The following is a 24,199-nucleotide window of genomic DNA, read 5'->3' as shown; positions in this document are numbered from 1 at the left end:
GACAGCAATCCTTCTTATTCCCTCCGGAACACTTTCCATGTTATCCATCTTGTGACATACTTTTCCCGAGATATTTTTATGCTAGTCTATTCTTGCTCCTTTCTGTCTCATCCATTAATAAAAATGACATCACATCTTAATTTTTTTTTAAATTTCTATTTTATTGGGTACTAACCACAATAAAAATATTAACACATGCTAATTTACAACACTGAATTTATTTTATTATATTCCATAATGCAATTGTTTTGTAATCTGTTTCATATTCACCTCTTTAATATTAACAGTGACTCTTACTAAAAATCATCCATTCTAGAATGTCAAAAGTTTATGTTCTCATATGGCCATGCTTCACATCATCGGCATACTGAATCTAAATTTGAGCACATCTGAATTACTGCAGCTACGATGTGCAAATCCTGATCGTTTACGATTTTGTGTCTCTCTGTACATAAGACACTGTGGTCACTGCGGGGAAGAAATTTCAATGATCAATGCTACTTTAGTCTTCTTTTCATGGTGTGCTATATCTGTTTTTCTTGTATCTATTTTTGAACTGTTGGTAATGGATAAACCCATGCAATATAAATTTCATCATTCTCTTTAATGCTTTCATTTCCAGTGCTTCACAGCTACTTCAGTACTGTAATGTTTGCACAGTCCCCAACGCAACAGTCTTGCTACATCATTATGTTTCTCAGTGTAAATGCCCTCTGCCATTAGTGTATCACACCTAACAACAAGACATGCAGCTGTTTGCAGAACCTGCATTTGTCAGTTTCTCGCTTTGTGACCAACGTGCGCATAGTCCATTCACCTGAGCCACTAATATTAACCTTTCACCTTTTGGTTTAAATTCACCTCTCTTTAACTATTCCAGCATCAGATCCTGATTGACATGAGGTTATTGCAGGACTTTTCTGTACTTGCAACTATATTTATGTCTTTTCCACATTTCTTGCCTTCCATCTGATCCTTCCCTCTTATATTCTTTCTGTTGTGTTTTTGGCATGTTCAGTTGCTGCCTGTTTATTTTTTTATTTATTTTTGTCTACTTCTGGTTTGGGTTCCATCCCACTTGACACTCCTATGCTTTTGCTAAACTAAGCAGGAAAGTCATCTTAGATTTGTTCTCTTCATGTTTCAAACTTTTCACTATGTTTGGATCTGGTGCTGTCAGCATATATGTATGCAGCGCTCTGATTGCATATCTGTGTATGCCATCAATTTCAAGGAGGCCCATACCTCGTTCAGAATGAGGAGTGTATATAATCTTGGTATACACTGATTTTTATATTTTTCTTGTTTCCTGTATAAACTGATCCAGTACCTTTTAGAGCCAGTCAATCACTCCAAAACTGTAAGTTAGGACTGGACGAGCAAATTGGTGTATGGCTTGGACTTTATACCTAGATATCAGAGCTGTTTTTGGCATAATTTTAGTCTTCTAAAGTATTGCTTACTGAGTCTTGTTTCCATTTGTTAATGGTTTATTGTGAATACTTCATCAATTCCAAATATTTATACTGTCCCTCCTGTTCAAGTTCTTAAATATTGCATTCCTATCCCAGACTGGTATTTTCTTGGTGCTTCGGTTTTCCTGCTTTAAATGTTGTTTTTGCACATTTATCAAGACCAAGTGACATTCTTATGTCGTCTGAGAAAGTTTTGACCACTTTCAGTTATTTCTGCCCCTCATCTGATGAACTATACAGTTTTAAATCATCCAAAAAGACACTTTGTTGTTGTCTGGGAGCCAAATTCTAACCATGACCTAATCTGTTAAGTAAACAACTTAACGGGTTAAGGGCAAGACAAAAGTGCAGCAGTGACATAGAATCGCCCTGGGATATTCCCTTTGAATTATTGAGTCACCCTGGGATATCCCTTTTGAATTTTTATCCCTGGGATAATAATTTGCCTTTATCATGGCTTAGCTGTAAAGTGGTTTGCTACTGTTTCCAGTAAGTGTTTTACAACTGTAAATGCCTATTTATGTTGAATTGTGTTAGACATTTTACAACTGTATATGTTTATGTTGAATTGTGTTAGACATCTAATATGATTTATGCTTTATTATTGTAAATTATTATGGCATGCTAGCATTTTGTCTGTACCAAGTTGTTTTTAGTATAATAGTATGGTCTGTTTGCATAGCTGCACCTTGTTCGCTAATGTTATTCATGTAATTGTGTTGTGTGTAGACAGCTCATACTAGTGTCTAATTATTTCTATATAATTGTGCTGTTACTGGTGGATAGAATCAAAGTATTTATTTATTTATTTATTTATTTTTATTTTACATTTGTTAACCGGGAGAGTCCGACTGGATACATGTCCATTTTCAGCGGAGGCCCGGGGAGAAAAGCTCCACGTATCAGCAAATAAGAATACACTATGTTGATATAATACAGTATGTTCACTTAAGTATTTTACACAAGAATAGGAGACATTTTAGAATATTTCTACTCATTGCTCAAGACATGTAAAGAAAAAAAAATATTCAAAAAAAAAGAACACAAAAACTCATAGTATAACAGACTTTTTCCTTTTAGGTAGACCTTTCGGATAGTAGTAGCAGGAATTAAATAGGATAATAAGACTAGGGAATTATATAGAAAAGGGAATAAGAGGGAAAACAGAAGAGAGAAATGGTAGTGGTACCGTCATTGGTCCTAAAGGGAGGAGGAAAAATCTTGTTTAGTTGAAGTCAGACTGGGCTTATACATTGGCATAGCCAGTGTATCTGAAGGTGGTGATTTAGTCTCTTTTTGAAGAGTTTTATGGAGGAAATGGTGGTGAGGCTGGATGGAAGGGAGTTCCAGATTTTTCCTATTGCATTGGCAAAGAGAGCATCACCCCCTGAGTTGTTGGATTTTACCGTTTGAGCTAGTAGTTTGTTTGAGGAGCGTAAACTATTGAGATTGTTGTAAGGTTTGATTAAGTTTATCAGTGCAGGGGTTTTGTCAGATTGTTTAAGAATTTTAAATGCTACTATGAGTTGGCTCTGCTGTAGAAGGTTGGGGAATTCAATCCAACCCAGGCTTTGTAGGTTGGTACAATGATGGGTTCTATAGGGTGTGCCAGTTGCAAATCTTGCAATATGATTATAACAACATGTAAGTTTGTTTAATTCAGTAGTGTTAAGATTTGTGAAAATAGGGGAAGCATATAAGAGGGTGGAGAGGAGATGGGAGAGGGCAGTGGCTATTTTTGCTATTGGGGTAAGAAAGGATTTTATTCTATAGAGCGACCCAAGTTTTTTGTTTACGGTTTTAACAGTTTGATTAATATGGATATCAAATTTAAGTTTATTGTCAATGGTCACTCCCAGAAGTTTAGTGTGGGAGTCAGGGAGATGATTGTCCCATTTTTGGATTGGATATGGAAGGGTGTGGGTATGATCTTGTGAGTGGGGTAGAAGATTAACAGTTTGGTTTTATTTGGATTCAGAATAAGTCGATGTCCCAGTAACCAATTTTCAACTGCTGTAAAGCATGATTGGGTTTTGATAATAAATTAACTGGGGATGAATCAGAACAGACTAACGTCGAATCATCAGCATATTGAATGCAGGTGGCATCTGGGATGGCTTTATAGAGGTCATTAATAAAAACAGTAAAGAGGAGAGGTCCCAGTATGGAACCTTGAGGAACTCCTATGGTATTAGATAGGAGGCTAGAGAGCCTGTTCTGCCAGAGTACAGCTTGCTGTCTATCTTGGAGATAGGCTTGAAACCAATCTAGGGTTATGTTGTCTAGATGGAGATTTTTTAGGGTATTGTGTAGTAGTTGATGGTTCACCATATCAAAGGCCTTGGATAGGTCCAAAAAGAGAGCCAACGATATTTTTTTGTTATTCCGGTTGAGATTAATTGTTTCAATAAACGAGAGGAGAGCAGTGGTTGTACTATGGTGTGGCCTAAAGCCATGTTGAGAACTGGAGAGTAGGTTGTTTTGGGTTAGATAGTAAAGGAGCTGTCTATGCACACATTTCTCCATGATTTTGGCCAAAGGTGACAATATGGCTATGGGCCTGTAATTTGATAGTTCAGTCGATGAGCCTCCTTTATGGAGTGGTATCACATAGGATATTTTCCATATTGAGGGAAGTTTGGCTTCAGTCAAGGTACGATTGATAAGAATAGAGATAGGGTAAGCTATGACATCAGCAGCTTTTTGTAAATATTCGGATGGGAGAAGGTCAGCAGAGAGAGTGGTTGGTTTAGGTTTCTTCAGTAGTGAGCAAATATAGGCAGTGGGGACAGGTTGAAATTTAAAGATAGGTATGGACATTTGGGGATATCTGTTAACTGGGGCAATTGGTAGATAGCTGATTGGCAAGGGATTGTATTGTGTCCGTGAAGAAGGAATTAAAGGAATTGGCTACTTCCTCTGGGCTCTTATCTGATAGTTTTTCTGGGATAGGAGTTGAGCTTTTACCTGGGTGGAGTAGATTGTTTAAACTGGCCCAGAATTTTTGGGGATTGTTTTGGTGTTTGTTTTGTAGTTGGCAGTAGTAATTTTTTTTGTCTAGGGTTATTGTTTTTTTTGGTCAGATTTCTTTGCTGTTGGAATTTAATGCGGTCGAGGGGGGACTTGGTAGTACGCCATGTATTCCAGGTTTTGTTTCTTAGTTTGATTAAGGATTTGGTCTCCTTTGTTAGCCAGGGTGTTATTTTTGTTTTAATTCTAATTTGTCTTTTTGGGGCATTAGCCTCAAGTATAGTTAGAAATGTGTTATTAAAATTTAATACTGCCTCTTCTAGTGGGAGAAACTTAAGGGATGCCCAGTTATATGATTTGAGTTCTGTCTGGAATTTTATGAGGTCAAAGTGTTGCCTGTTTCTAACAGATCTATACATGGGCTGATTCGAGTAGGTTATCTTGTTTTTCTTTAGGTGGGTGATGAGGTGATCACTGAGGTCATTTGGTAGGGTCCCTGATACATAGTTATGATTTTGACTGTTTATAAGGATCCAGTCTAGGATGCTCTCTTTTGTTTGCTGTTACCTATCCTGGTAGAGGAAGTTATTGTCTGTTGGAATCCGTGGAGATTTATTGCTGTGGAATTTAACTCTGAGGAACAGAGATGCCAGTCTAGGTTTACATCTCCTAGGATAATGGTTTCTTGAGGATAGTTGTTTGATAGCCAGCTTAGAAGATTCTCAATTGTTTCTGTGTTTTTCCCAGGGGGGATATAGGTAACTATTAGATTAATTTTTTTGTCCCTGTTTAGTTCTATTTTTAGTGCTAGTATTTCGGCATTAGAGATCTGGGGTGGCTGTATGGGGTTGATAGTGACATTTAGCGTGGCTTTGTAGAGCACAGCAATACCACCACCCTTTTTGTTTAGTCGATCAGCTCTGTGTAAGTTGTAGCCAGGTGGCATGATCTCATTATCTTTGGTCCCTGGTTTTAGCCAGGTTTCAGTTAAGCACAGTTAAGTTAAACAGAGTGCTGCTTGCTATATTTTTATCTGTGACTGCACAACTGTCTGAGGTTTTTTCTAACAGATGTTCTTCCAATTGGCTCAGTATCTGCATATACTAGTAGTTGGTTCAAGACATTTTCCTGCATGCGGTAGCTATTAGCTCAGTTTGTTTTTGTAATCTTTATAATATATATTTACCATCTCAAAGGTGCTTACTCCTCTCTGTATACCACCTTTATCATTCTTATAAGAAAAGCACAGTCCGGGTCTGAATGGTCTGCAAACAGCTGAAGTTAACTTTGAGTATGTGTCTACCTGTTTGAGCCAATATTCATTTTCCCCTGGAGAGCACTCTGCTTTGGCTTGTAAGCAGCCCCCCCACACACACACACACATCTTCCACTTTCTCTCTTATTCCCTTCTGTTAGCAAATCGTATCCATAACTGATCAATACTGTGTGTTTGTTAATTTAAACTGAGACCACAGTAGCATACTGATACAAGGTTATCCTGTTTTTCCACCTGAGAAATGGTTAAGAAATGACTTACAGTTTCAGAGCAGTCCTTGGTCAATTGCGATTGTTTCTTAAACACAAACTTGTCTTTGCTTTGGCTCATTAGCAGCAGTACAAAGAACTGCCTGCTCACACCCTTGTTCTCCCCTCCCCCTTCCTTGTTTATTACCTTAAGACAATCCCAAAGTTAATAAATATTACCAGTGGCAGGCACCATTTTTAAAACTACAACCACCCTTGTCACTATCATATGTTCATTTATCAGTTAACTCTGTTAACTGAGTGTTTCCAGCCCCCTCATAAGAGCAACTAACAGGGTAACGTTTTCCTGTTGTTAACTAGATTGCTGTCTGTTTGATGTACGTATATAAGTAGTTCTTCCTCAGGGCTGAATCTTTGAGCAGAAATGTTAATACTGTTAGCCAGAAGTTAGACACTACAGCTGGCCTGGGTTTTACATTTAGGAGCTTTTCTTAAGATTGTTTCAGTTTCTCTGGTGGTCACCATAATTTTCATACCCTGTATATTTGAACTTCTTACTGTTTCTTTTACTTCTTCTGTCCATTCAGCATCTTTATGATGTTCTTCGTGTTTCACTGTTGCAGTCATAACTGTAGGGTACTCCTGCCGGCACCAGAATATCAAAGTCTGGGTCCGGCGTCGGCTGTATCAGCAAGTGCCCTGACGTCAGAACGCATGGGTATAAAGCTGACAGCTGACGCCATCTTCTCCAGTCTTTCTTGCCGTGCGGTGCAAAGCAGTTTGCTAGTTGTTGGTTGGCGTTTTCAAGACAACATGGTGTAATTGTCGTCGGTCTGAAGTTTTCTACTTCTCTTCTCAAAGCTAAGTACCCCGTTGGGGAAACCTTTTTCTTGCACCTCCGATGTCAGAAAAAGTTAATAATTGTGTATCGTGTGGAAAACAAATACCTCATAAAGATTTCCACTCTTACTGTCTACCTTGCTTAGGCCCTGACCACAACATTTCTTGCTGTCGGTTCTGTGCCAGGTTTAATTCTCGCACTATCAAGCGTAGGTACGATTGGGCCTTGAATTACTTTGGTAGACGATTTAATTATAGGATGTCGTCGGATACTTTACTGACTACCGGAATACAGAAGAAATGCAAAGACAAGGACAGGCCTCCGAGGTCCAAACAGGATACTTTGCAGCCGGAGCCAGCTTCGGGTTCGGCGGTCGTCAGTGAGGCGCTTTTGCAGCCCCTGTCGTCCGCCACTTCAGAACCGATGGCCGACACGGACTCCCATGGGGAGCCATCTAGGCCTAGTAATTTGTCTGCTGCAGGACCTTTGGACGTTGCTCCTTCAGATGGGTCCGGAACCGCTGTGCAGGTACCGGCTTCTGAGGGGGTCTTCAGGCCTTCACATATTACTATTTCCACAAAGACAAAGGCTAAGTCAAAGACTCCTGTTAAACCCAGACTTTCTGCTCAAGCTTCTTCGGATTCAGCTCCTAAGACTCGGAAGCAATTACTACGGATGGCTGAGGATTTGTTAACTATGAATAGAGGCTCTCACCCTCCTCCTGAGAAAAGGCCTAGACAGGAAATCCCTTATGACTCCTCTGATCAGGCTTCTGTATCTTCAGTTTCTTCCTCTGATCAGGATTATTCTTTTCCTCCTTATGAGGATTCGGATGCAGAGGATTCTGTTCCCTCTGCCTCTCCCCCTGAAGATTTCTCTTTTGGGGAAACCTTGCATGAGATGAGGGAGCATTTTCATTGGGAAGGTCAGGATTATTCTGCTTCCAAAAAGAGACTTAGGGAATTTCTTCTTCTCCCTCAACACAGGCCTTTAGCTGTTCCTCCTGTACTTGACATTGTGGATGATGCCTTCTCTGAAGCTAACTTGAATCCTGATTCCATGCCGCCTGCTCCTTCTAAGCCTGATAGATTTTACAGGGTCCCTGATTCCCATCAATTCTTATTTAAGAACCCTTCTGCTGATCCTGAAACTATTTCAAGAGGGTTCCAAGGCTGCTAAGGCCGCCTCCTCTAAGAATCCTATCCCCTCTGAAAAGGATTCTTGTGCCCTGGACAGGTGGGGCAAAAAGGTTTATACTTCAGCTACCCTTTCTATTCAAGCTTTAAATTGCCAGTTTCACATGTTTAAGTATCAACAGTTTCTTTTATCTGTTTTAAAACAAAGGCTTTCTACCTTTCCTGCATGTGCTGAGGACAAGGAATTACAGGATGTGTTGCATGCAACTGAACAAGTTAGCAAACATAGTTTACATTGTGGTTTTGATGCCTTAGAGGCTTCCTGCAGGGCTGCTGCTTCTGGTACTGTTATCAGGAGACATGCTTGGCTTCGTGAGCAGAATTTACCTGAACAAGTTAAGGCTAAATTGCTAGATGCCCCTGTTCAGCATGATGTCTTATTTGGATCTAAGGCTGAGGAGGTTATTAAAAAGATGGAAGAAAAAGCCAAGTCTATGCAGGCTGTAAAAGATTTTTTGCAAGTACAGCCTCCTAGATTTTCTAGAAATTGGCCCTACAAAAATTGGTCTTTTCCCACTTCTGACAGGCCTCAAAGGGGAAGATATAGACGCTCCAGAGGTCAGGCGCAGGCTCAGGCCTCTTACAGATCTAGAAAAAAACAAAACGGGCCAGCATGTAGGATGTAAATTGTTGATAATAATTTATTGCTTCAATAAATCCATGTATCAGCAATGGTCAGAACCATGCTGAATAAACAAAGCAAACCGGTTTCGGCTAATGTTAGCCTTTCTCAATGCCAAATATCCATGAAAATAAAACATCACCATTTTGAGACATATTTATAGTCCCTCTCTTAAAGAGATATTGCCCATTGTAAATGAATAAATTATACTAGCTAAATTCAAATATGCACATAATCCACCCCACATGTTCAAAAATCCATTTTATATTTAAACAAAAAATTAAATTGGAATATAAATATATGTCGTCCAGGAAATTTAGGCAGATATAGACCCATATTCAAACTTGTAATTTGTATAATAAATATAACAAATATAGCAAGTATAACCCCAAGCAAATAACCTGCCATAATAAATATATAACATAATACATATAAGGCTGGAATATGTAATAAACACATAAGCCTATTGAAAATACATATAGCCTGGTTATTTGCAACACTAAAAATAGAAATGAACATGTGTATGCAACCTGCTAAATTGGTTCCAATGTATTCAATCCTGGTCTAAAAAGACCCCCTAACCTGATGATCCATTTGTACTCCATATCATTGAGTTTCTTGTGCCATCCTGCTTTTGTTTTTCTATGTAAAGTAATTCTATCTATAATAATAAATGTGAAATGAGCAGAAGGGTGTTCAAGGGTGTGTTTATACAGAGCATTGGTCATACGTTTGTTTCTAATCGCACTAATGTGTTCACAAACCCTGAGTTTAACAGGCCTGGAGGTCTGTCCCACATAAAATGCGGAACAGTTACAAGTGGCCAAGTATACAGCCCAATCCGAACTACAATTAGAAAACATCCTGATCTCAAAAACCTGGGATGTGTTTCTACTAGAAAACTCACTAGTTTTGGGCATATGTTTACAAAATAGACAATGACCACATGGAAAACTTCCCTTCAATGTTCTTCCCTCCAAAGTCGTCTGTAATGGGTTGTGTGAACTTTGTCTCTTGTAGTGAGTTAGAAAGGAATTTAAATTTCTGCCTCTGCGGTAAGAAAAAGAACACTGTTGGGGTAATATACGGTTCAAAATTTCATGGGAACGTAAAATGTCCCAATGTTGATTGATTATATCAACAAATCGATTAGTATTAGCCCCATATGTGGTAACTAGCCTCAAAGTAGAATTGTTTCGAGACCTAGACTTGAGCTGTTGTTTAGATTTATATTGTAATAAATCAGAACGTGATGAATTGTTAACTGTTTTCAAAGATTTAACAATGATATGTTTTTGATATCCACGATCAACAAATCTATTAACAAGATCATCACAAGACTTAGAACCATCCTCTGGAGAAGAACATATTCTTTTCATCCTCATAAATTGAGATTTGGGGATGTTGTGGATGATGTAAATTTCCTATAGACCGATGTAGCTAAAGTATGGTCCTGAAGTCTGGTAACCAAAACATCCAAAAACACAATGCTACCATGTTCTATATTGATTGAAAAACGAATTCCAAAACTGTTGTCATTTAAATAGTCCACAAATTTGGAAAGATGTTCCTTGCTTCCACGCCACACCATCCAACAATCATCCAGATATCTTCTCCAAATATCAAGATTTGGCAAAAAAGAATTGTGATGTGTATCATATATGTATGTGGCCTCAAAGTAACCCATGAACAGATCGGCATATATGGGGGCAAAAGACACCCCCATTGCTGTTCCATTGACTTGCCAATAAACTTGGCCGTTGTAGTGAAAAATGTTTTTACATAACACAAATTCGGTTAATTTGGTCAAAAAATTATTAAATTCCGTAGAATATAATTTTGATTTATAGAGCCAATATGAAACAGCTAAAATGCCTAATTCATGTGGTATGCTGGTATATAATGAGGCCACATCAAGGGTACACAACCACCACGAGGATTCCAATTGTGAGTCTTGGACTATATTGAGAAACTCTGTTGTATCCTGTATACACGATCGAATATGTTTCAATAATGGTTTTAAATATACAGTAAGGAAGCTGGATAAGGGTTCAGTTAAAGAACCACGCCCAGAAACAATGGGTCTGCCTGGGGGGGTTTTTGCATCCTTGTGGATTTTAGGTAACAGATACAGGTATTGGGGGATAGGTTCCTCCACCTGTAATTCCTTAGCTACCTTTTCCGTAATTACCCCCTGAATAGTAGACACTTCCAAAAACTTGTCTATTTCAGCCTTGAAACGTAAAGTAGGATCCAACTTTAGCTGTTTGTAATAGCTAGTGTCATACAGTTGTCGAAGAGCTTCATTAGTATATGCTTGATAGTCCATTACCACTATGGCACCTCCTTTGTCAGCCATTGTAATAACTAGCTGATGGTTGTTTTTAAGATCTAATAAAGCCTGTCTTTCCATATGGCATAAATTATTAAATTGTGGTTGATATACATTGGCATAGTGTAACTCCTTCATGATACATTCCCTGAAAATAGAGACATGTTTGTTCATTGGAGCAACAAAAGTGGATTTTCTGAATCTGAATTCAATAGATCTTTGAGAATCATTCTTATCTGAAAAAATATTTTCAGATTAAGTAATCTACAAAAACTGTTAACATCATTTAATAAATCATGTTCCGGAACCACAGAACTTGGAACAAAGTTCAATCCTTTATTCAAAAGTGTGATCTGAGCAGGGGAAAGAACAGTAGAAGAAATGTTATGAACATTATTAGTTACTGTATCATTTGTTGCAATAGATTCTGTAGAGTTGGGGTATTTGAACCTAGATCTGTGTTTTCTGCCCCCCCTCCTCCTACCCTTTGATCTAAAGGGGGCATCTGTCTTCTTTTTGCCACTGGGGACGTGAGGACACTTCTCCATCTGAGGTGGAATAAGTTTCTTCCTCAGAAGTAAAATCTGAGGAAGTATGTGGATATCTAAGAATTGACCTAGGTCTTTTCTTATTGTTATTAGCCCTCTGAGTAATCTTAGGTTCACTGAATCTAACTGTTTTTTGGCTAATAAAGGGCTTCCCTTTTTCATAATCCATGAGATCACGCTGAAATTTATTGATCTTTCTTTTCATCAATTGTTTTTCAAGAATAGACAAATCTTTAGCCAAATTGGAGATATGCTGAGAGTAATACTGCTGCTTGTTGAATTGTTCAGCCTCCAAGCACAAACCTTGAATGTCTGACAGATTAGTAGAAATAATTCTGTCATAGTATTTTAACAAACAACCTACAAAAAGCATGGATGCTGAGTGTTGTGCATCTGCCCAATCTTTAGATAACTCCTCATCAATGTGTGCCACCAAAGGTTGTAGCCGTACCCTCAACCCCCTTGGTGTTATGTTCTTGGCTTGATAAGCCTTGAACAGCTTCATGTGTCAAACATTCGTACGTAAGATTTTCATCTGTCTCCTCAATTTAGTAAATGTATAACTACATTTTTGTTCATTAGTTATAGATTCAGTCATATCTGAACTGGCATTAGTGGTCAGGCCAAACACCTCCAAATTGTCCTTATCAGCTGCCAATCCATGTAAAATGTCATTTAAATCCATTTTGGAATAGTTCAAAAAAACAATATGATGAAAAAACACCAATATTATAAAATTTCTGAAACAGTCAGAAAAAACTGTTGTGGAACAATCACAGACAGAAAAAAGAACAGGGATCTATCTATTATTAAAAGAAAAATTCTATAGATCTTTCTAGAATATTATGTTCCAAACCAAAGACCAAAACATCCCCTATGCACCATAATGAGAACCCATATTGTTGTATTTGACAAAAAGTATATGGATATCTCTGGCAATAAGCATAGACTCCAACAGTATCGTAATATTAGTAAATGGGGCACAACCTCAAAATAAACCAATATCCTGATAGAAAATATAAATAGTTTAGCATATTCAAAAAAAACAAAAATGATCAAAATAAACCAGAATGACCTTCGTCTCATCTGGTGCTAATATGATCTATGTTGGACCAGATTGAAATGAGCCAGATTGATTATAATATTTTATAATATTTTAAATTATATTATTTCAATTTTTAAACCAGATCGACCTTCATCTCCTCTGGTATGAAAATGACTGCCCACTTCAAAAAAGTAAAAATAATGATAATTGTTACAAACCAGAATGACCTTCGTCTCATCTGGTGCTAATATAATCCATGTTAAACAAAATTCAGGTCAGCCATGAAGAATGTTAAACCAGAACGAGATTCATCTCATCTGGTATTATATTAGACAATATTGCCCCTCAACAAAATTGTTTAAGTCTCCTTATTTTGATCTCAAAATGTGGTAAACAAATATGTTGAGTATTATACCCAAAATATTTGCTGCTGAAAATGTTCCAGAAAAATTGAATCCAATAAAAAATGTAATCAGTGTGTCTCAACCAATAATGCCAGTCGATATCTAAAAAACAGTTTCGAACAGTATAATTCCTACCACCTGTATCTGATAAAACCCAAGGGAACCTGGGTCTATCTAATGCACTATGTAATAACACTGTATAGTGAATAAATGGTGTCCAAAACCTGCAATTTCCTAATTTAAATGCTCTATAATCCTAAAAGTTTCAGTGACAGCCCTTACCTCTATTACAAAATAGTAGACCGATCCTGCTGGTCATTCCCCACAATCGCAGAGTTTCACTGACCGGCCCAAACCACTGTTGCAAAACACTAGACAGATCGTAATAAACATTCCCCACAAACGCGAACCATCAAGATAAACCTCTGTTTAAATCATGCGACAAGAATAAACCTTGTAGCATGAATATAACTCCCTCATGTCATATATCCAAGACCTGATGGCCTATGAAGCCCCTGCCCAAAATGTGAAAAAACCTGTCTACAATCATGTAACATACATATATTCACAATAATCACATAATATTAGTATAAATTTGTCCATGAAAGAACAACCAAAAAAAGTCAAAATGGCCCCCGTTCCTGAGAATACAAAAGGAACTGTTGTTACACAAATGTCTCCAGTTAGAAAATACACATTTGAATAGTCCAGTCTAAGATCGAAATGCTTGAAAAGTATCCCAATGCCAATAATGACATACAATATGGAATATTTATGATTGACTTGTCGGTAAGGAACTGTAAAAAGACAAAACCGCTCCTCAAAGTTTTAGAATGAAATAGTTCCCAACAGTACCTTGTAAAAATAAACATATATTCCAATAGGATGTTCGATCAAAACTGGACCACAAAGATTATTGCCAAACAGTATCTAGACAGTGGACTGCTTCTTCACCTAGAAGGGGAGAAGACAGACCTCAAACCCAAAGAAAGCAGACCCAATGACTCCCTCTGTTGGGCTACAGGTCCTCCTTCCCTGGATGCCCCTCTCGGAGGAAAACTTTCTCTTTTTTACCAAAATTGGACTCACATTACCCAGGACAAATGGGTGTTAGACGTGATTTTGAAAGGCTACAGATTCCACTTTCACACTCTGCCAAGGCCTTCCGGCTGGCCAGATCTGCCAAAACATCAATGGACAGAGGCCTTAAATCAAGTGGATGCTTTATTAGCCTTAAGAGCCATAGAACCTGTTCCACCTCTAGAGGTGGGGAAAGGTTTTTATTCAAGACTTTTTCTGGTCCCAAGAAAACAAAACTCCTGGAGACCTATTCTGGACCTCTCAATATTAAACACCTTTTTGGAAATTCCAAAATTCAAGATGCTTACTCTTCAACAACTTCTCCCAATGCTCTCACAAGATGCTTGGATGGTAACATTGGACTTAAAAGAGGCTTACTTACACGTCCCCATAAGGCAACAATGCAGAAAGTACCTCAGATTCAAGGCAGGCTCGAGACACTTCCAATTCTCTGTACTGCCATTTGGCTTATCTACTGCGCCCAGAGTTTTACCAAATGCCTGGCTCCAGTAGTAGCTTACTGCAGACTTCAGGGATTCAGATTTACCCCTATCTGGACGACTGTCTAATTCAGGCAGACAGCAAAGACCTTTTACTTCAACACCTGCATTTTGTTCAACGTCTTCTCCTACTACTGGGATTCTCAGTGAACACAAAAAAGTCACATTTGATTCTTTCTCAACGAATGATCTTTTTGGGAGCTCTTCTAGACACAAGTTTACAGATGGCCTTCCTTACTCCAGAAAACCAGTTACAGCTGGCTTCAATCTTCAAGACCTTGGCAACCTTGACTCAGCTCACTGCAAGGAAATTCCTGCAGGCTTTGGGCTACATGGCCTCTTGCATCCTGTTGATTCCAAATGCGAGGCTTCACATGAGGAAACTTCAATGGTACCTAAAGAGTGTATGGTCTCAGCATTTCCACAGTCTGAATACAATGATTCCACTGATTCCCTGCCTCCAGAAGGAATTCCTTTGGTGGTCCAGGCGTGTGTTTTGAATGAAGGGAAGCCCTTTCGTCTTCCTCAACCTACTCAGATCATAACCACGGATGCCTCGGATTATGCTTGGGGAGCTCATTTTCTAGACAAATGCCAACAGGGCTCTTGGGCAAACAAACACCTTCTATGGCGCATCAACTTGAAAGAAATGTTGGCAGTCCAAAATGCTCTTCTAGCCTTCCAGACTCTTTTGAAGCCAGGACCTCTGCTAATTCGAACAGACAATACCACAGTCATGTGGTACATAAACAAGCAAGGGGGCTCTTACTCTTACCCCCTTTGCAGACTTGCCATGACTTTATGGGACACAGCCCTAAATTTGAATCTGGATCTTCAGGCACAGTTCATTCCAGGAAATCAGAATCTCTTAGCAGACAGCCTAAGCAGAAACATTTTGGATCCTCACAAATGGATGTTGGACCCCAACTTATTCAGCAAGATAACTGCAGTTTGGGGCTGTCCTCAGATAGATCTGTTTGCATCCCATCTCAACCATCAGTTGCCTCTCTTTTGCACCAGGTCCTTCCACAAGACAGCTTGGAAAGTGGATGCCCTGTCCTTCAGCTGGAGGAATCTTTCAGGATATGCCTTCCCTCCTCTTCCTCTTCTGCCTCGGGTATTGCTAAAGATAAAGCTGGACAAACCCAGACTGATCATTTTGATAGCTCCAAATTGGCCTCGTCAGTTTTGGTATCCAACTCTACTGCACCTTTGCTTGGAACCCCCTTGGAGTCTTCCTCTGACCCATTCTCTACTGTCCCAGCATCAGGGTCAGGTATTTCACTCTCAAATCAAGACTCTCTGCCTGGCAGCTTGGCTCATCAAAGGCAATTGATTCCTTCTTCTCTTCCTAAACATTTTGGATATTCTTTTGGAAGCTAGGCGTCCTAGTACAAGGAAATCTTATGCTTCTAAATGGAAAAGATTTTGTATTTGGATGCAGGATCGTGGTTCTGATCCTTTTTTATCTGATATTTCCTCTATTTTACTTTATCTCTCAGACCTTTTGATTAAAGGTCTTTCCTTTTCTTCCATTAAAATTCATGCTTCTGCTATTTAGGCTCATTTCAATTGTGATCCTCCCATTTTTTCCCACCAGCTGGTTAGACAATTTCTGAGAGGAGCTAAGAATTTAAGACCTCCTAGATCTCCTCCTGTCCCTCCTTGGGATCTCAACTATGTCTTGGAAAAGCTTACTTTGCCTCCTTTTGAGCCTGCTGCCTCTGCGGATATTAAGTTCTTATCCTGGAAGACAGCTATCTTGTTGGCCTTGACTTCTGCCAGAAGGGTGTCTGAGTTGCAAGCCCTCATGGCCGTGGAACCATACCTCATCTTCCATCAGGACAGAGTTTCCTTGAGGATCAATCCTACTTTTATGCCTAAGGTAGTTTCTAGAGTGGCTCTAAATCAGACTATTCACCTTCCTACCTTTTTCCCAAAACCCCAAAATAAGGGGGAAAGGATTTTGCATTCATTGGACGTACACAGGCAACTACGCTTTTACCTGGACAAAACTAAAGATTTCAGAAAATCAGATCAATTGCTTATCTCATTTGCTTCCAGTTCTCTAGGTAAAGCTATTTCTAAGCAAACTATTTCCAAATGGATTGCTCATGGAATAAGATATTGTTACTCTCTTTATGGAAAACAGATTCCAGGTACTGTCAGGACTCATTCTACTAGAGCAGCTGCCACTTCAGCAGCCTTTCTCAGAGGAGTTCCTACTAAGGACATTCTGGAGGCTGCCACTTGGAGCTCTGTGCATACCTTTTCCAAGCACTATAACCTCCCTTTGTACTCTAAGTCTAGGGCAGGCTTTGCCTCTGCTGTTTTGCAGGGTCTTCTAGCTGCTCCTTCTTCTTCATAACCTCCTCCCATGTTCTCAGCTTTAGGATTCTACCCTACAGTTATGACTGCAACAGTGAAATACGAAGAACATAGTACAGTTGTGTATACCTACCATAAATGTAGATGTTCGAGTGTCTTCACTGTTGCAGTCGGTGTTTCCCTCCCTCCAGACCCCTCTTGTTTCTTTTTGCTTACTTTGTTTCCTTTTCCACTACCTTTCTGGTGTATTTGTGTTTCCCTTGGGACACCTTTTGGTTTTATGGGGGCTTCTGACATCAGGGGCAAGAAAGGCTGGAGAAGATGGCGTCGGCTGTCAGCTTTATACCCATGCGTTCTGATGTCAGGGTACTTGCTGATGCAGCCGACGCCGGACCCAGACTTTGATATTCTGGCCGACCTCGGGCTGCCTGCCGGCAGGAGTACCCTACAGTTATGACTGCAACAGTGAAGACACTCGAACATCTACATTTATGGTAGGTATACACAACTGTACTTTCCACAGGGTCTTCCTAAATATTTCTCCAAAATGTGTTTATTTTTCTTTTTTGTTGATGTTTATATTCCTTTTGCTTTGTTTCCCAGTTCTCTATAAAAATATTTCTTGGGTCATTAATGAATTGCTTATTTTGTATTTTTTCCTTTATAATTATCTGCATATCTTCTAAATTTTTCTGTCTGGGCTGACATCTCTCTGGGCTGATATCTTTAGTTTATTTTCAATAGTGTATGATAGGTTTTGGTCTATTGTAATACTGTGCATTGCTTTTATCTCATCTATTTTTCTAAGAATTTTTAAATAAAACAAAACAGCTGATAGGAAAACCAAGGAAACTTAATAAAACTACTTCAAACCATACAACTAGCTAAGTAAGCCAGTAGGTGCTTTTGTCTCTTGTTTGAGACTTCTTCAGACTGAATCTACACTGCAAACTCTTTACACATAATCACATGACTCAATTAACTGCTTTTTCAGTGCTTTAACCCTTTGTTTTTGAAATAGGCTATAAAATCTTCTCTCTTTAACCCAGGTGGATAACAAGCATTCAGCCTCACTTGCCATTGATATTCTTTCCACCCAATTCTTCTTCAGCATCAAACTTACTATCATATCTACCAACATGGTCAAACACAGTAAGTTTGAAGTCCACTTTACATTTGTTTGACTTGTAGTACTTAAAGCATTTTTGTCATTCCCAGCTTGGCTAGTGTATATATGTTCATAGATTCTCTTGCATAGCTCTCTTGTTGTTCATTCTATATAAAATGACATGCAGGGCATACACACAGCTAGATAAACAACAAAGTTAGATTTGCAAGTATACTAACCTCTAATTGTAAGAATAATATTATTGATAGTTATTTCTTCAACATCAGTTTACAAATATTTGCAAAAATTGCAATTCTGGCATTTAAACAGACATTTTCTCATGTTTCTTGTTTCAGGTACAGACAGATTTCCCTGTAAATAATTTTTAAAACTTTTCCCTCTTTTTCCTGTAAAAACATGGGAGTTTCACTTACAACTTTAGCTAGTTCAGAATTGCTATTTATAATTTTCTAATTCCTTTTTATTAAGTTCTTGATTTCCCATGTATCAACAATATTGGCTACTTGCATTAACAAGTTATAATTCACTTTTTACACTTTCTTTCTTATTACTACCTTGTTTTATATAGTTGTTTACTTCCTAAATTTCTATTTTACCATTTCCATTGGATATCATGTGTTTATACATCTGTTGCATAGACTAGTACCTTCTTGTAAAAAAATCTTTTTTTTTTGTAAGCCTGTTTGCTGTCATCAATAGCCCTTTTACTATGTTGGATTTAGTTTTCTTGGGGTGCATGCTTGAATAGTCTAAATAAGCATTATTCTGAATATCTTTCTTATAGACTTTAGTGATCTGTTCCCGCTTCCATACTGTTCTAACAGTGACATTTCTTGCCTTAATTGCTTTATAGTTTTCTCTATTCACTACTTCCATGATGGCATTTGATTTCTTTCCTTCCTTTCCCTTATTGCCAAGTATTTTTGTGGTAAGACTTTAGCTGTTATTAATTTAGGTGCGCAATAATATATCCTATTTACTTCTGTTATAATACGTGAATTTCAGTTAACTGTCTTGATTACTGTGTTCAGTTGTTTTATCAGACTTTTATCATTTTGGGTCTTATTGACTTTTTGTAGTCTATTTCTTTCATCGATCCTAACATGTCTGTTCATCTCTATTAAATCAAACAACTCTTCCCTTTATTTTCTTCTAAACTGAGGAAACCTACATTATTCTCCATTTCCTGTGGGCATTCTACAGAAAGTTCAAGAGCAACTTCCTGTGACACATTCTTTTCAGTTGCATCCTCCATCATTTGATGCTCTTTCATATGGGAACTCACTGACCATTCACTGTACAACATTGACTGCGTTAGAGTTGCCACAGTTTCTTGGTCCTTCCCTTTCTGTGGAACTCCAACGGAACTTTTGTACTGGTTTCCTACTGATGGTTCCAGAGTATCTTCATCTGGCAACAGATCAGTCACTTCCCACTCTACCTCTCCTTAATTCCGTCATCCTGTGACATTACTAGAGTTAGATTTTCTACACAAAATCCTGCACTTCACAGGTAATCAATAACTTCAGTTTTTATTTATTTAACTTCTCCGTTACTAATCCTCTTTTCTACTTTCACCCTTTGTCTTTTTTTTTATATTGTAAAATGTTACATATTTGGATGCCTTTGTCTGTATTTCTCTTCAAAAATCTTTGGTGTTTTTTTTTTTTTTTTGTATTGATTAGTTTTACTTTCTCCTTTGCATAAATATTGCATCATATTAAATCTCTTTTTCTTTTCTTGTATCCATATTTCGTCTTTAGTCGTCTCCCTCTCCACCTGTTTCTCCCTATATTGGGGACTTATTGCACCATCATGGTGTGACATAACTGGTGTTGACTTTCTACACCAAATCTTTCACTCTGCAGGTATTCCATAACTTCATCTTCTGTTTGTTTAACTTCTACTTTATTACTCTTCTGATGTTCTTCATGTTTTACTCTTGCAGTCATTACATTTGGGTTATCTGCTTGCAGGTAGCCCTCACTCAGCCTGATTAACAAAGTCTTGGGTCCTATGTCGGTTGCTGTCCCTTCTTCCATGACGTCAGGTCGTCAGGGGTATAAAACATGCAGCCGACGCCATTACATCCATCTTTCTTGCTGGGCGGTGCCTGAAGCAGAAACAGTTCGCAAGTGCCGGTTGGCCTACTCCTGAAATTTTCGTTTTTGAGTTTCAGAACCAAAGTCTTCAACTAAAGCTAAGTACCTTTTGGGGAAACTTTTTCTTGCTCATTACCGATGTCAGGAAAAGTTAATAATTGCATTACTTTTGGAAAACAAATACTTCATAAAGATTTTCATTCGTACTGTATTCCTTGTCTAGGCCCTGACCACGACGTATCTTGCTGTCGGTTTTGTGCTTTATTTAATCAGCGCACTATCCATCATCGCTACATTTTTCGCTTCTAAATATTTCGGTTCTCGGTTTAATTATCCAGAAATGTCGTCAGTTAGCCATCCGACTACCGGGATTCTGAAAAAATGCAAAGATAAAGACAGAGACAGGCTGCCAAGGTCCAAAACTGCTGACGATGTTTCTCCTAAGCCAGTCACCAGTTCGCCGGTACTCAGTGAGGCGCTTTTGCAACCCCTGATACCCGCTACTTCTGATTCTCACAGGCCTCTACTGAGATCCATTCAGAGTCCGGTATGCCGCAAGATGCTTCAACTACGGAACCCATGGATGTCTCTACCTTGGATGGGTCCGGAGCCACTGTGTAGGCACCAGCTTCTGAGGTTGTATTCAGGCCTACAGACATGCATATTAAACCGCCTCCTCCTTCTCTTAGGCCTAAATCCTGAACCATGCCTAAATAAACAACGCTCAGGCCTGTATGTCTAAAAAACAAATTATAAGAATGGCTGAAGATTTAATAACTCTAATCAGGGGTAGCCAACCCCCCCCCCCTTCTAAGAGGCCTAGGACTGAAGTGGTTTATGAATCTTCTGACCAGGATCTGTTTTTTCTGATTCTTCTGATTATCTGGATTTGCCCTTATCTACTTATGAGGATTCTGATGCAGAGGACTCTATTCCCTCTGCTTCCCCTCCAGAGGATTTTTCTTTTGGGGAAACCTTACATACTCTAAGGAAGCATTTCCACTGGGAAAGCCAGGATTTTTCTTATTCAAAAAAAGAGGCTTAGGGATTTCTTACTCCTACCTCAGCATAGGCCTTTAGATATTCCTCCTGTACTAGACATTGTTGATGATGCTTTTTCAGAATCTAGTTTGGCCCCTGATTCCTTGCCTCTTGCTCCCAGAAAACCAGACACATACTACAGGGTCCCCGAGTCACATAAGTTCCTTTCTAAAAATCCTATTGCGGATCCAGAGACCATTTCACAGGGGCCCAAGGGCATTAAGGCTTCTACTGCTAATAATCCTACCCCTTCTGATAGAGACTCCAGGGTGCTGGATAGATGGGGTAAGAAGGTTTACACTTCTGCAACCTTGGCCATTAGGGCTTTAAACTGCCAGTTTCATATGTTAAAGTATAAGCAACATGTTATTGGATTGCTTAAACAGAAAATTATGTTGATTCCTGACTGTGTGGAAAATAAAGAATTACAGGATTTAATGCATTCTGCTGAACAAGTTGGAAAACATACTTTGCAATGTGGTTTTGATTCATTAGCGGCCTCTTGCAGGTCCGCTGTTATTGGGTCTGTGCTCAGAAGGCATGCTTGGCTTAAGGAGCAATCTTTGCCTGATCATGTTAAAGCTAAATTGTTGGATGCTCCCTTAAATCAGGACCACCTGTTTGGCAACAAGGCTGAGGAAGTTCTTAAAAAGATGGAAGATAAAGCTAAATCTATGCAAACTGTTAAAGATTTCTTACAAGTTCATCCTCCTAGATTTATTAGGCACTGGCCATCTAAGAATTGGTCCTTTCTAGCTCCTTCCAGGTCTTTTCAAGCCAAACCCAGACACAGCAAAACCCCCAGGTTTCAGTCCCAGGGAACACACAGGACTAAGCAGTGGGGGCCTCCACTTCCAAATCTGGGAGTAATGAGACTCCCCCCTATGGTAAACTATCTCAATGACTTCCTTTTAAAATTTCCAAGCACTTATCAACTGACTGCCCCTTTGGGGGGAAAGATTGCTCTTCATGCAGAGAACTGGGAACTCATTACCCAGGACAAATGGGTTTTAAATATAGTGTCCCAGGGATACAGATTTCACTTCCACACGTTGCCAACACCAAGCGGGTGGCCGGATCTACCCCCAAATCAGTGGGCAGAGGCCCAAAAGCAAGTACTTTCTCTCTTAAGCATGGGGGCTATTCAACTGGTACCAGAAGAGGAAAAGGGACAAGATTTCTACTCGAGACTTTTCCTGGCACCCAGAAAAGACAATTCATGGCGTCCCAGCCTGGACCTGTCTACTCTAAACATCTTTTTGGAGATTCCAAAATTCAAGATGCTGACTCTTCACCAATTACTTCCCATGCTAGGCAAAGATGCCTGGTTGGCAACACTAGATTTAAAAGAAGCATACCTGCACATCCCAATCAGGGAATCTTGCAGAAGATACCTACGCTTCAAAGCAGGCTACACGCACTGGCAGTTCTCTGCACTGCCCTTTGGCTTAGCTACTGCACCCAGGGTATTCACAAAGTGCCTAGCTCCAGTTATTGCATTTTGCAGGCAAAGAAATATTCAAATATACCCATACCTGGACGATTGTCTAATTCAGGCAGAAAGCCAGGACATACTTTTGAATCATATGGCCTTTGTACAAAGGGTTCTAACTTGTCTGGGGTACACCATAAACGAAAGGAAATCACACATGGTACCCTGTCAGCAAATTATATTCTTGGGAGCAAGCTTGAATACAACTTCCCAGGTGGCCTACCTCATGTCAGAGAAACAAATTCATTAGACAACCTACTTCAAACAGGTGGCCACAAAAACCCTGCTATCTGCAAGACAAATACTGCAAGCCTTGGGGTTCATGGCCTCCTGCATTCTTCTAATTCCATATGCAAGACTGCATATGAGGAAACTACAGTGGTATCTAAAAAGCCTATGATGTCAACATTCTCAGGATCTAGAAGCAATGATTCCTGTCATACCTTGCCTACGCCTAGAGTTCCTTTGGTGGGCAGAGGCCTGCCACCAAAACAAGGGACTACCTTTCACACCACCCCCTGCCACCCAAACCTTAACAACAGATGCATCAGACTATGCATGGGGGGCTCACCTGGCAGGGAAGTGCATTCAGGGCAAATGGAACCCAAGTCAAATGCACCTGCATATCCATCAAAAAGAAATGTTAGCTGTACAGAATGCTCTGACAGCCTTAAAGGACCACATTCTTCCAGGACAACTAATGGTAAAGACGGACAACACCACTGTTATGTGGTACATAAACAAGCAGGGGGGTCCACATTCTTACCCCCTCTGCAGACTGTAGAGTCTGTATTGTGGAACGCAGCCTTGAGCTACCAAGTGCACCTACAAGCTCAATTCCTGCCAGGAAAATTAAATACACTGGCAGACGGACTAAGCAGAAATCTCATGGACCCACTCGAGTGGAAACTGGAACCAAGGATTTTCAATATGTTGACAAGCAAATGGGGGGGCCCAGATATAGACCTGTTTGCCTATCCAAAGAACTACCAATTGGACACATTTTGCACAAGGACTCCCCACAAACAAGCCTGGAAAGTGGATGCTCTGTCCTTCAGGTGGAAAAACCTATCAGTCTATGCCTTCCCCCCCTCTGCTGTGCTCTCCAAAGTACTACTAAAAATCAAACCGGACAAACCAAGGATGATTTTGATTGCTCCAGACTGGCCATGCCAACACTGGTATCCCCTCCTACACAGTGTGTCATGGTTATCCCCATGGCACCTACCTCAGACTCCTTCCCTGTTGTCTCAGCAGGAGAACCAGATTCTGCACCCTCAGCTTCTAACACTGAACCTTGCAGCCTGGCTAATTACATAATCTCTCCTTTACCATCCCTCAGTAAACCTGCAATGGATATCATTTTAGAGGCAAGGAGGCCTAGCACTAGAAAATCCTATGCTGAAAAATGGAAAAGATTCTGTGCCTGGAACCAATCTCAAGGGATGAGCACAGCAGCTCCTAATTTACCTTGGATTTTACAATACTTAACTGAGATGCTTCTTCAAAAGGCCTGTCTTTTTCCTCCATTAAAATCCATGTCTCGGCCATTTCAGCTCATTATAACACAGAACCCCCTCTCTTCTCTCATCCACTGCTCAAGCAGTTC

The 24,199-nt window shown here is 39.5% G+C and overlaps 1 protein-coding gene across 13 annotated transcripts in view; it reads left to right on the top strand.

Annotated features, from left to right (window-relative positions):
- Window positions 1–24,199, top strand: part of ARPP21 (cAMP regulated phosphoprotein 21) — a 1,402,215-nt gene that overhangs the window by 451,406 nt on the left and 926,610 nt on the right. The window contains exon 1 of one of the 13 annotated variants that reach the window (XM_044065006.1): window positions 17,951–17,978. The exons of the other annotated variants lie outside the window; for them this stretch is intronic. Within the exon in view, the coding sequence (XP_043920941.1) occupies window positions 17,966–17,978 (13 nt within the window). The 5' untranslated portion in view covers window positions 17,951–17,965. Of the gene's footprint in view, window positions 1–17,950; window positions 17,979–24,199 lie in introns of those variants that run through there. 13 annotated transcript variants of the gene reach the window in all.

This window comes from Protopterus annectens, chromosome 3.part0 (genome assembly GCF_019279795.1).
Source record: "Protopterus annectens isolate FY-2018-M chromosome 3.part0, PAN1.0, whole genome shotgun sequence".
NCBI classification, from domain to species: Eukaryota; Metazoa; Chordata; order Ceratodontiformes; family Protopteridae; genus Protopterus; species Protopterus annectens.
This window is presented reverse-complemented; position numbering and strand designations above follow the sequence as displayed.